This window comes from Bolinopsis microptera, chromosome 7, assembly GCF_026151205.1.
Source record: "Bolinopsis microptera isolate Bmic1 chromosome 7, MBARI_Bmic_1.0, whole genome shotgun sequence".
Lineage (NCBI taxonomy): Eukaryota > Metazoa > Ctenophora > Tentaculata > Lobata > Bolinopsidae > Bolinopsis > Bolinopsis microptera.
In genome coordinates, this window is record NC_087078.1 from 19528432 (window position 1) to 19541920 (window position 13489).

The 13489-nt window shown below is 42.7% G+C and overlaps 1 protein-coding gene across 2 annotated transcripts in view; it reads left to right on the forward strand.

Moving 5' to 3' along the window:
• LOC134818235 (girdin-like) overlaps window positions 1-13489 on the forward strand; it is a 63853-nt gene that overhangs the window by 14582 nt on the left and 35782 nt on the right. For both annotated transcript variants that reach the window (XM_063827711.1, XM_063827712.1), the window contains exons 3-8: window positions 1380-1491; window positions 1957-2026; window positions 4932-4990; window positions 5688-5771; window positions 6184-6245; window positions 11373-11496. In XM_063827711.1, the coding sequence (XP_063683781.1) occupies window positions 1380-1491; window positions 1957-2026; window positions 4932-4990; window positions 5688-5771; window positions 6184-6245; window positions 11373-11496 (511 nt within the window). The remainder of the gene's footprint in view (window positions 1-1379; window positions 1492-1956; window positions 2027-4931; window positions 4991-5687; window positions 5772-6183; window positions 6246-11372; window positions 11497-13489) is intronic.

Here is a 13489-nt window from a genome sequence, read left to right on the forward strand (position 1 = left end):
CGACCCCAGCTAGCACCGACCCAGCTAGCACCGACCCAGCTAGCACCGACCCAGCTAGCACCGACCCGCTAGCACCGACCCAGCTAGCACCGACCCAGCTAGCACCGACCCAGCTAGCACCCGACCCAGCTAGCACCGACCCAGCTAGCACCGACCCAGCTAGCACCGACCCAGCTAGCACCCGACCAGCTAGCACCGACCCAGCTGCTCCGACCCAGCTAGCACCGACCCAGCTAGCACCGACCCAGCTAGCACCGACCCAGCTAGCACCGACCCAGCTAGCACCGACCCAGCTAGCACCGACCCAGCTAGCACCGACCCAGCTAGCACCCGACCCCTGCCTAGCACCGACCCAGCTAGCACCGACCCAGCTAGCACCGACCCAGCTAGCACCGACCCAGCTAGCACCGACCCAGCTAGCACCGACCCTGCTCTGGTAGACTAGAGCAGCCCTGCAAGTGTGCACTGCTTTAGTGTGCACTGCTTTAGGCTGTAGCCTCCCTGCAAGTGTGCAATGCTTTAGTGTGCACTGCAAGTGTGCACTGCTTTAGTGTGCACTGCAAGTGTGCACTGCTTTAGAGCCCTGCAAGTGTGCACTGCTTTAGGCTGTAACCTCCCTGCAAGTGTGCACTGCTTTAGTGTGCACTGCAAGTGTGCACTGCTTTAGAGCCCTGCAAGTGTGCACTGCTTTAGGCTCCCCCCCTTTAGGCTGTAACCTTCCGTTTAAAGGAACGCCGACCCGTGAAACACAACTTGGCATTGAGAGTTGCTCGTTGTTTTGGAGAAACGCTTCAAATGTCTGTACACTATTGTTGTGCGTTCTTTGACACGGGGAGACAGGGCTTAACTGCGGCCGTGTGGTTCTTTGTAAGGGCAGGAATAAAGGAACTGTTTGAAAAGTAGCTAGACTAAAGATAAATTAATAAGTTTTTGACTAACTTTCCCTAATTAGCCGGGAAAATTGTTCTTGGACGGTTCCTAGCCGGTGGTTAGCTTACTTCCCAGCTTTCCGGCCCAACAGCAACGTTTTATATAACAATAACAATGTTCAGAAATGTGGAAGTAAAATTTGAACTGTTTCGTAACTCAAACTGCAGGAGTAACATTTGAACTGTTTCTTAACTCAAACTGCAGGAGTAACATTTGAACTGTTTCGTAACTCAAACTGCAGGAGTAACATTTGAACTGTTTCGTAACTCAAACTGCAGGAGTAACATTTGAACTGTTTCGTAACTCAAACTGCAGGAGTAACATTTGAACTGTTTCTTAACTCAAACTGCAGGAGTAACATTTGAACTGTTTCTTAACTCAAACTGCAGGAGTAACATTTGAACTGTTTCGTAACTCAAACTGCAGGAGTAACATTTGAACTGTTACAGATCTCCAGCAAGATTCACCATGTCCCGGATAAATAAAGATGTTGGAGATGATCCTAAACAACGAATCGAAAACCTCAACTCCCTCCTGAAAAATCTCATATTTTATTACGAAGTAAATTATATTTTGATAGATTTATTAATGTTGAAAACTTATTATTATAATCTACTAGGCTATAATGTAACAACATGAATAACACTAAACACTACCACTAAACTGCATTTTGGTTAGGTTTCATAAAATTACAAAGAATCTTGTAATTTTACTGATACAGTTGCTTAAGACAGCTGAACAATTAAAACATTCCTGTAAAATATCTTATATCTAGCTGCATTTAACAATAACTCAGGTTCACGCACTATATTACGACACAGGTATCTCTTACGAAAACACTATATTACGAAAACGCTATATTACGAAAACACTATAATATTACGAAACCACTATATTTCGAAAACGCTATAATATTACGAAAACACCATAATATTACGAAAACACCATAACATTACGACAGCACTTTAACCCTAACCCTCAGCCTTAGTCATAGTGCGGTTACCATAACTTATCCCATATCTTCAGGAGATATTAAACAGTATTTTGATCTCAAAACTACCAGATGTACGGTTGGTCGGTTCTCAGCCTCAATCATGTAAGTTATATTATCTATATTTACATAGCCTCTCACTACTGATATCCTATGTTTTAATAACATTCCCATTCCAATTAGCTATTATGATCTGGGAAATATATTTTAGTACTAACAGTTTAGTTTCTAAACATTTTGGGCTATTTGAAGGCATTCCGTTACTATAAATAGATATTGGTATGCATTATTGCAATAAGATATTCAAAAATGAATCCTGTGTGGTCTCAAAACACCTCAATAACCAGTCATTATTTCGATAAGCACTTGGTGCCAGCCAATAAAATATAAAATACCTGGTTTTTCCATAACTGATAACCGTTTAACTTAAAATTCAAATCAAGCTATATCCGAGTCATGCTGTCTTTGGCATGTTTCCATTATCAATATTTGACGTAGTGATGCTTGAAAATGGAATGAGATCATAAAGCAAAAAGATGATACTGGATGGCTATTTATTTCCTAAAATAGATGTATCGTGATGTTCAATCCATTATGTTGCTGCGCAACTTTGACGACAACATAAAACTAGCTCACTATCTGCTAGACTTCTGAACCACTCGATAAAATTTCCAAATCATACATTGTGTAGGGGGGGGGGCTACATTGGGGGGGGGGGGGGGGGGCTAGTGGGGGGGTGTCACACAACATCATGTGTAGGGGGGGGGGCTAGTGGGGGGGGGTGTCACACAACATCGTGTGTAGGGGGGGGGGCTACATTGGGGGGGGGGGGGGGGTGTCACACAACATAATGTGTAGGGGGGGGGGGCTACATTGGCGGACATGTCACACAACATCATGTTTAGGGGGGGGGGCTAGTGGGGGGGGGGGGGGCTACATTGGGGGGGGGGGGGGGTGTCACACAACATAATGTGTAGGGGGCTACATGGGGGGGTGTCACACAACATCATGTGTAGTGGGGGGGGGCTACATTGGCGGACATGTCACACAACATCATGTTTAGGGGGGGGGGGGGCTAGTGGGGGGGGGCTACATTTGGGGGGGGGGGGGGGGTGTCACACAACATAATGTGTAGGGGGGGGGGGGCTACATTGGCGGACATGTCACACAACATCATGTTTAGGGGGGGGGGCTAGTGGGGGGGGGGGGGGCTACATTGGGGGGGGGGGGGGATGTCACACAACATAATGTGTAGGGGGCTACATGGGGGGGTGTCACACAACATCATGTTTAGGGGGGGGGGGGCTACATGGGGGGGGGGGGATGTCACACAACATCATGTGTAGGGGGGGGGTCTAGTGGGGGGGGGTGGACATGTCACACAACATCATGTGTAGGGGGGGGGGCTACATTGGGGGGGGGGGGGTGTCACACAACATAATGTGTAGGGGGGGCTACATGGGGGGGTGTCACACAACATCATGTGTAGGGGGGGGGGCTACATTGGCGGACATGTCACACAACATCATGTTTAGGGGGGGGGGCTAGTGGGGGGGCTACATGGGGGGGGGATGTCACACAACATCATGTGTAGGGGGGGGTCTAGTGGGGGGGGGGTGGACATGTCACACAACATCATGTGTAGGGGGGGGGGGCTACATTGGGGGGGGGGGGGGGGGGTGTCACCCAACATCATGTGTAGTGGGGGGGGGGCTACATTGGGGGGGGTGTCACCCAACATCATGTGTAGGGGGGGGGGGGGCTAGTGGGGGTGTCACCCAACATCATGTGTAGGGGGGGTGTCACCCAACATCATGTTTAGGGGGCTACATTAGGGGGGGTGTCACCCAACATCATGTGTAGGGGGGCTACATTGAGAGGAGGGGGTGTCACCCAACATCATATGTAGGGGGGGGGGTGTCACCCAACATCATGTGTAGGGGGGCTACATTGGGGGGGGGGGTGTCACCCAACATCATGTTTAGGGGGCTACATTGGGGGGGGGGTAGTCACCCAACATCATGTGTAGGGGGCTACATTGGGAGGAGGGGGTGTCACCCAACATCATGTTAAGGGGTGCTACATTGGGAGGAGGGGGTGTCACCCAACATCATGTTTAGGGGGCTACATTGGGGGGGGGGGTTGTCACTCAACAACATGTGTAGGGGGCTACATTGGGGGGGGGGGGGTGTCACCAAACATCATGTGTAGGGGGCTACATTGAGGGGTGTCACCCAACATCATGTGTAGGGGGCTACATTGGGGGGGGATGTCACCCATCATCATGTGTAGGGGGCTACATTAGGGGAGGGGGTGTCACCCAACATCATGTGTAGGGGGCTACATTGGGGAGAGGGTGTCACCCAACATCATGTGTAGGGGGGCTACATTGGGGAGAGGGTGTCACCCAACATCATGTGTAGGGGGCTACATTGGGGGGGGGGGGGGGTTGTCACTCAACAACATGTGTAGGGGGCTACATTGGGGGGGGGGGGGGGTGTCACCAAACATCATGTGTAGGGGGCTACATTGGGGGGTGTCACCCAACATCATGTGTAGGGGGCTACATTGGGGGGGGGGGGGGGGGGGTCACACAACATCATGTGTAGGGGGCTACATTGGGGGGGGGGGATGTCACCCATCATCATGTGTAGGGGGCTACATTAGGGGGAGGGGGTGTCACCCAACATCATGTGTAGGGGGCTACATTGGGGAGAGGGTGTCACCCAACATCATGTGTAGGGGGCTACATTGGGGGGGGGGTGCAGGTGTCACCCAACATCATGTGTAGGGGGGGGGGGCTACATTAGGAGGGAGAGGGTGTCACCCAACATCATGTGTAGGGGGCTACATTAGGCTGCTCAGTGCTCAGAATACTTTCTCCTGGAAACATTGTCCGATGAGGAAAACATCCGAAAATCAAACTAGCTACGTAACTAACGGTTTAATTAACTATCTTACAATACTTGATAATTCTTCCAGAGTCCAACTTTTTACAACGATTTTTCAGATTTGACGGTAGTGGAACTGGAGAAGCTGTTTACGCTTATCCTAGGAGTCGCATTCCAGGTAATACAAGAGCTCAGGAGGTCACGTGACCTTTGTCACTTTGTACTGAACTGATTAAAATAGTCACACGGTTTCAAATGGACATCATTCAAGGGAGCTCATACGCTGTGATTCTAGGAATTATAGAAGGTTGTCGGGTTCATTATATATGAGAAAATATTGTTTTAATGCCATATTATGTAATGTATATCCAAACTTAAATCACGTGACATGGCCATATATGGTGTTATTCAGATGTGATTCACGCATGTCACATCCCAGTGGGAGTTGTGTGACGGAGTTTGTTAAACGTGGCCGTTTATTATCTCAGTATTTCTGGGTATTTTAAAGAATAATTTTAAAATCTTGTTCTAATCGTCGTGATTATGATAGTTCAGACTTCGGCAAGTTCTCGTTTTGTCTGGAATTTGGGAAAACTAGTCTGAGAGATCAAAGCTTAGAAACTTGGTCAAATGTAACAAAAACATTAAACAAGGTTATGTTTAACTTGTAATCGAACATTCTCAAATGTTCACTAAGCATTTTTTTAATCCACACGTCAAGATTATAAATTATCTCAAGAAAAGTTTATTAAGAAGTTTATTAAGAAAAGTACGGTATGATAAGATTAAACACTGCTGAGTTTTATCTTAATAGTAGTGAACCATTATTAAATTTCAGTTTATTACTATGATGATAAGAATTGTTGCTGTTTCAGTGTGATAACAAGAACATGTACATAGAGCGGGTACAGCACCTTCCTGAGGTGGTCCAGAAGGAACTGATGACCAAGCTGCAGGAGGTTAGTCCACTGAGAGTAGTAAGATAATGGGGGGGGAGGTAGTTGTAGCGACTACTACACTGGTAATCTGGTAGTTGTAGCGACTAATTCTATAGTGTAAAACACACACACACACACACACACAATATACATGATGGTGTTAAACACAAATAAACTTTTGTTACATTCATTACACTTACTCATTGGTGGTAGGTTATATGGCAACATCAAATATATTGGCTCTGTTACATCGCTTCATGTTTATATCATTTCTGATTCTCATTCTTATATCATTTAACAATATTTATTTCACAATGTTATTTTACATCTGTAAACTCTTAATATGAGTCATTATAATTCTTTGAAACTTAACTTTGATTAACCAATAAATTAACAATTTCACTCAGACCAATTAATTCATATTTTATTGCAGCTCACAGAAACGAACGATGTGGTCATGTCAAGCTATATTGAACCGGAATCTCTTCAAAAGCCGTGAGTACATTAAACCAGCTTATTAAGTAAAAGAATACGAACACTTACACCTAAGAAAATGAACACAGAATATCCCCACACCTTTTCTTTAAATAGATCCCGATCTCTAACTACCAGGCTCTCTCTACTAGCAAATATCTAAATACCACCCGGCACACGTAATACCTTGACAGTTGACTATATATTAAAATAATCTGCATTTTAAATCATGAATATTACCTGATCTACGTCACATGTTTTAACTATAATATACTACGGGTATATATACATATATCCCATACAAACTACAAACTACAGTATTAATAACTTCAGAAGATACACTTTCAGTTCCACATAATGTTTATTATCAGCATTTAGCGGGTATATACAGCCAGGATACACATCCGCTCATCACATGTGATCATGTTCGGTCACGTGACAGTCTGTCTGTAAAAGGGCATTTTGTGATGTGATGCTCATATTTGCCTTTTAAAGACTCACACTAAAGTAGCATCATGATTGCACTGGTATCATTCTTACGATATAATATTATATAGTATAGATGTTTAGAGCTAAACAGTATATAATCAGCAAGTACAAAATACCGGACCAACTCGTACACGACCATATTATTAGTGGAGCAGTTTATTATTGACACTTTTTTTACGCACAGTAACATATTATAAACCCCTCCGGGATAGAATAAGATTCTGATAATCCCGGCTCCCGCTAAATAGATTCTGATAATCCCGGCTCCCGCTGTTAGTTTTTTCCCGCTGAATAAATAACCCCGGCACAGCTTTTATAATCCCGCCCCGCTAATTTGGCTCAACAAGATTTGTTTTGTTTTGATATTCCATGAGAATTTCAACCGCGTACTGTCACGTGTTTTGATGACGTGTATCACGTGACTAACTACTACGACGCGCATTGGTAAAAAATGTCACGTGACCTATGGCTTAACGTAAGAACTATAAATACACTCGATCTACGTATCGGTCTAATTGCAGGCGCTGGCAAAACTCCAGCACACTACATTACTTAAACTCTTACATTAATTGGACCAGTTCCAAAACTTGTCTCGACGGTTACATTTGATTTTGTCCGGTTCGGTTAATTTTGTCGAGTTTGATATGAGCCATGTATTATAGTCGTCTACTTTGATGAACTTCATGACACGATATCATTATTAGCTTTTATCGCTTGCCAGGCTTAACTCGACGCCCCTTATCGATATTCATATTCATTCAACGTTCTGACTGAGGAATAATGTTTAGATATAACGCCAATTTCAAAAGTCATAGTACCTTAGTTGTATTTATTTGGAAGTCCCCAATTCCATTTCATATTTTCCATAATGATCTCATATAGCTAGAATTAAGAGTAAAATGTCAAATTTGTTGGTCCTAGCACTAACCCGGAGGGGTTTATAACACATAACACCGGCACGCTTAAGTTATATTAAAATAACCCCTCGTGCTAAAGCACGTCGGGGTTATTTTCATAATAATCCCTCGTGCTTCGCACTCGAAATTATTATAAATTTTTCCCGCGCGTCGCGGGAAAAATTGAAATATAATCCCTGCGCATGCCGGGGTTATGTGTGTTATAACATTCATCACCCCCTGACCAACAAGAGTGGCGATTGCCGTAATAGTACAAAGTGTGTGCTGCTTTCAACTGTCACAACAACATTCCTGTGTCTACCCCCTCACAAAAGTGAAATTGTTTATTTTTACAGTCACATTACTGCTCCTTCTTGTATTTAATCATAAACGTATTGCCTGACATTTTATGTAAATTAAATGATACAAGTTGAGCAATTTATGTACTTTTAGAAATAAAGAAGCGTCTCATGCACCTGGATAAGAAACACACTACTGGTAGTGTTACTAGTGTATACTACTAGCAGGATATAGTAAGATGAATCACTGATGTCCAAGTCTGTAAGGCCTGTTTTTAAAACTATCGTAGCATACCCCTAGATTTTTGACAAACACTTGCTTTGTCCGTAAAACCTTTTAACGCTTTGTGTTATGATGAGAATAGTTGGCCCGTGAAGTGGTGGCGCTTTGTTGGCCTCTCTCTCCCATATTGTTCACAAGCCTGCGGAAACTTTTATTGTTCCCACCGGAAATTATATACGTACTGTACCGTCTATATGTTTTAGGGTTATACGGGTTCCTGCTAGTGATATAAGTGCGGGTCACTGTTTGTGTAATAGAAATGGGATTATGTTGTCGTACATTTGGATTAGTCCAGTATTACTTAGAAGTTAGAAGGGTTGACATAGAACAGTGATGTTATGTTCGACCCAGTATATCCTGTAGAGAGAGGGAATGGGGGGAGGGGGGGGGGGGGGAGAAAAGAGCGGGAGGGGGGAGGTCGGAGACAGTAGAGTGTGTCATAACATTATAATCAGACTGATGCGACTTTTGATAGCAGTGGCTGGAGCGACATATCGTAACCTTACACCGCTGATACCAAGTAACCTTCCTCCTCCTCCTCCTCCTCCTCCTCCTCCTCCTCCTCCTCCTCCTCCTCCTCCTCCTCCTCCTCCTCCTCCTCCTCCTCCTCCTCCTCCTCCTCCTCCTCCTTATAAAGCAGTGGCTGGAGCGACATATCGTAACCTTACACCGCTGATACCAAGTAACCTTCCTCCTCCTCCTTATAAAATTAAAGTTAAAAGTTTGACAGCTGACGGCCCACAGCTCGTATCGTCTACATTCCAACCCTCCTTATTTTTCAAACAACTGTTAAACGTAACATATAAGTAGAGGACACCCAGTACACCATAGATAAGGTGGTTAAACAATATGTTCTCTCTGTGGTACACTCTACTGCGGACACGGCGGACACTGCGCTGATTTCACTGCGGACACTGCGGACACAGCACTGATTTCACTGCGGACACTGCGGACACAGCACTGATTTCACTGCGGACACTGCGGACACAGCACTGATTTCACTGCGGACACAGCACTGGTTTCATTGCGGACACTGCGGACACAGCACTGATTTCACTGCGGACACAGCGCTGGTTTCACTGTGGACACTGCGGACACAGCACTGATTTCACTGCGGACACTGCGGACACAGCACTGATTTCACTGCGGACACAGCACTGGTTTCATTGCGGACACTGCGGACACAGCACTGATTTCACTGCGGACACAGCGCTGGTTTCACTGCGGACACTGCGCAGGTTTCAGTCCGGACACATTGGTTAGAGCGTAGCGCCTCTTCGTCGTGCTAGGAGGAGGACAGCTCAGCATCTGTTGGATATGCATTTATTCGAATTACTAGGACCTTATTTCTGGGAATACCATGACCTCATTTCTTTAATATTATGCATAGTATTTTTCAAACTGCACGCAAGGACAGCGTTTATTCGAACTGCTAAAACATGACCTTGTCATCACTCATCAGTCGAAAAAATTAAGCGACTAAGGAGTAGGCTGTTATGGTTCTGAATCAGTTCTCATCAGAGCTGCCAAGTACATTCCTCAGAATAAAATTTAGTTTATTTTGTAATTCTGGACCTCCTATATATTTAAATATAATTTCGAGAACTACTTCGAGCAGGCACAATTTCATCAGCCAGCTCATTATTATCAAGGTACAATTAATAATTGTAATGGTATGTTTAATATGAGGGTGTCGACTGTCGCTACAAATATATCGCTATCAACTGTAACAAGTCACCCCCCCCCCCCCTGTGAATCTCCAATCAGTTCTTTAGCCCCGAGCCACTATTGGCTACTATAAATACTACTATAAATACTACTATACCACAAACACTGGATTTGTACAGCTCGTTAGGTGTGCCAAGTTTTCGTCTATTTGTTAAAATATGTTGAGCTGCACGTCTCCTAGACACTGTAGCTATCATGTTACTACGAGTTGGGAGACAATGTTTTACATGTCGGGATCATTGAGAATGTTATTCTTCTTCCCAATATGTGTGTGTTTTAAGAGATGTTGCAATTATTATTGTACAGATCACTAGTTATTTAAAAGGAAACATTTTGCAGAAATGAAAAATTGAATTCTCTCTCAAGTATAAGAACCTTCGATAACTAAATAGTTACATTACTAGAGTTGCAGAGTGTAGTTACAAACAGCATGACACTACATTACATTACATACGTGTGAAGCAACCTAAACCTGCTCTAAACGAGATTGAGTCACTGATTGCTGAAACTTTCTCACTCATGACTAGAACCATCTATATTCTATAACCATGGTCCACGCCCAAATACAATCTACCGCCCTTTATCTTTTAAGCTTTGAGGAAACCGGTTATTCTTGTGTCTTAGAACAGTAACTGAATAGCTATATTATATGGAATACAAAGATTGTACTATGGAATACTATGTACATGTACTATGGAATACAAAGATTGTACTATGGAATTTAATCATATAAAATGAATGTCATTTTAGAAGGGACATCTGAAGCATCCCCACTCATGAACAACAGCCAAAATGTGGGCTAAAGTGCGGGAGTCTCGAGTTAGCACAATTAAACTTTACCGATCATTGGGCCACCTGGACCTGTCCTACAACTCCACATATAAAGAAAAACAATATTTTGTAAAATAATATGAAATGAGCTCCATAAAACATGAATTGGCAAAGTGCCAAAATATGTTGACACACTTGTAACCTGCTACTCCCCCCCCCCACCTGCTACTCGGACTCCGTTTTGAGAGAATGATATTGGCGGTGTTATTATGTTTGTCCTGTGTGTCGTGCCCGAGCTGGCCACTACTTCCACTGTGCTCCCCTAATGAGAGGTAATCAGGAGGAGACACGTGTGTAATCAGGAGGAGACACGTGTGTACTGTGTGTGTTGAGAGAGTTTGACTAAGGCAGAGGGAATAGTTGGGTTCGGTGGGTGCGGAATCGCACAATTTGTCGTACATTCATGGAAATGTATGCGTTATTTTGCAGTAAACATCAGAATATAATATGCAGAGTCGTATAATTTGGGAAGATTTTCCGTATCTAAATGTTTCTGGGGGAAATGCAACGACCATTAATGTCAGTATTTTGTATTTTGCCAGTACTGACATTGTCATTGATGGTCATTAATGGTTATTGATGGTCATTAATGGTTATTAATGGTCATTAACCGTTTTTTCAGTGAAGTGGACGGGCTATGTCACGTGATGTTGACGTCACTACAAAACGTGGTTCTGGAGAGGAACGAGATACACGAGAAATATATTCGAGTTGCTAACGAAAGAGACGATTACCTCGCTCAACAGGTGACTTTTAAACTTAATTAATTAATTTATTTATTAGCTTTAAATAGAAATAACTCTCATTATAACATGAAATTAATATCAGATCCACGAGTCAACAAATTAACAGATTTTTTAATTAATTTGTAACAGATTAAACGGCTTACGTTCATTTTTATCTCAAACAAGATGCACTAAAATTCTTACAAGGCTGCAAACTTTCCGTTCTCACGCCTAGAAAGCTAGAAAGAAAACCTTCTAACTCTTATTACAAAGTTTTAAGTGTCGATAGCAACCTGTAAAGCTGCCAATAGCATAGCTGCCCATGTCAGACACCTAATAAGAAGTCAAAGTAACACATTATCACTATTATAATATGTATTACTCATTGCCGCATGTATGGATATATCTGATAGCTATCTAAAAGCTATACCGTGGCATGAAGGCTGTATTAAAGTCTTGCTGTGGAATTCTGATAGCTATCTACAAGTTATGCTGTGGAATTTACTTTTATCTAAAGATAAAGTTTATTTGACCGAGTTGTTGCGAATAATAATAAGTTGTCCAAGTACAGTATCCATAAATAATATCTTAATTCTCACGGTCGTTTCTACTATTCAAGGTTATGATACAATTCGTTTTGTTTGTCAAACATGAGAAAAACTTCTGAATGACAGCACTCTGAAAAGAAGCCTTGTAGCCCTTCGACTCATTAAGTTTATAACTCCTAGATAAGTTGATGTCTTGTTGAGAGTTTGTACATGGTAGAACTAACTGATAATCGAACGTCACGATCTGTAAAGCGCAGATACAGCGCAGAACAGCATGGTGCAGAACAGTGCAGAGTAGTCTCGCAACTGTAAATGTGTAGGCTCCAAATTTCCCAGCGTTTAATAAAGAATAAATAAATTCGTAGTAGTACTGCTCGCAACGAGTCTAATTCTATTGTTCGCAATGCGTCTGTGCGGAAAATGCATAACATTTAAAACTAGTAATTTTGCGGTAAATATTACAATCGCTAATCTTTTTAATCATGTGTTACTTCACCACGGGTGTTGTACTTTTAAAAGCTCGTTATTGTGTACGTGCGAAAACTGAAGGAAGGAAGGAGCATGGGGAGTGGCAATTTTAAAGTTGCTCAAATTTACGATTGCCACTCAAGTAATACCTATATACTCAAGTCCTTTTTATGATCTTCAACGTGCAATACGTCACTTTCTTAAAAGTTGATTAGTCGTTTGCTCCTTCATAAATAAAACGTTTGGAGAGGAGGCGTGAAATAAACTTAAACAATAGTAATGATAATTGAGATGCACACAGCTGGTCATACTTAATTCAGCTATCGAGGCTTTTGAACTATAATTTAGTTGAAACTAACTATCAAGTTATAAGCTATACCAGGAGATGACGTATCTTGTGCTAGTACTCTAGTTATAAGCTATACCAGGAGATGACGTATCTTGTGCTAGTACTCTAGCAGGGAGGGAAACTGCTGAGCAATCTCTAAATCTTCACTACTATCGCACTATATGTGCGATTCTTTAAAGCCATAGATAATATTATATTCCCGACCAAAAATCTTCAAATTCCAACCTGTAAAATAGTCTTGGATTTTCCTTTTCCGGTTCACCTTAGCACACATTGGCTTGGTGTCTTAAAATACCTGAAATTCTTCATCGTGCAATGCTCTTAAAAAGTTAAATCAGTTTCTTGAGGTACTTTCAACTTTATTCAACGTGTTATCAATATTTCTGGCACAATTCTCTTAGTTGTTTTGTGCATTGGACAAAATTGCTAAAGTTCGGTATTTTAGGGAAATAACTCTGTCGAAAAATTTCGAAGATTTAGTTTATGCGATATCGTTCTGTTATGCTCTAACTGACATGTTTTAAAGATAAAAAACTAATTTTACTAGTTTGAATTAGAGTTTGACAAAGTCTCATTCCACGTCAACTATCAGCTTCACAAGGTTTCAATTCTTGGGATTCTACTAAGCGATCTAGCAGATGTAAGTTGT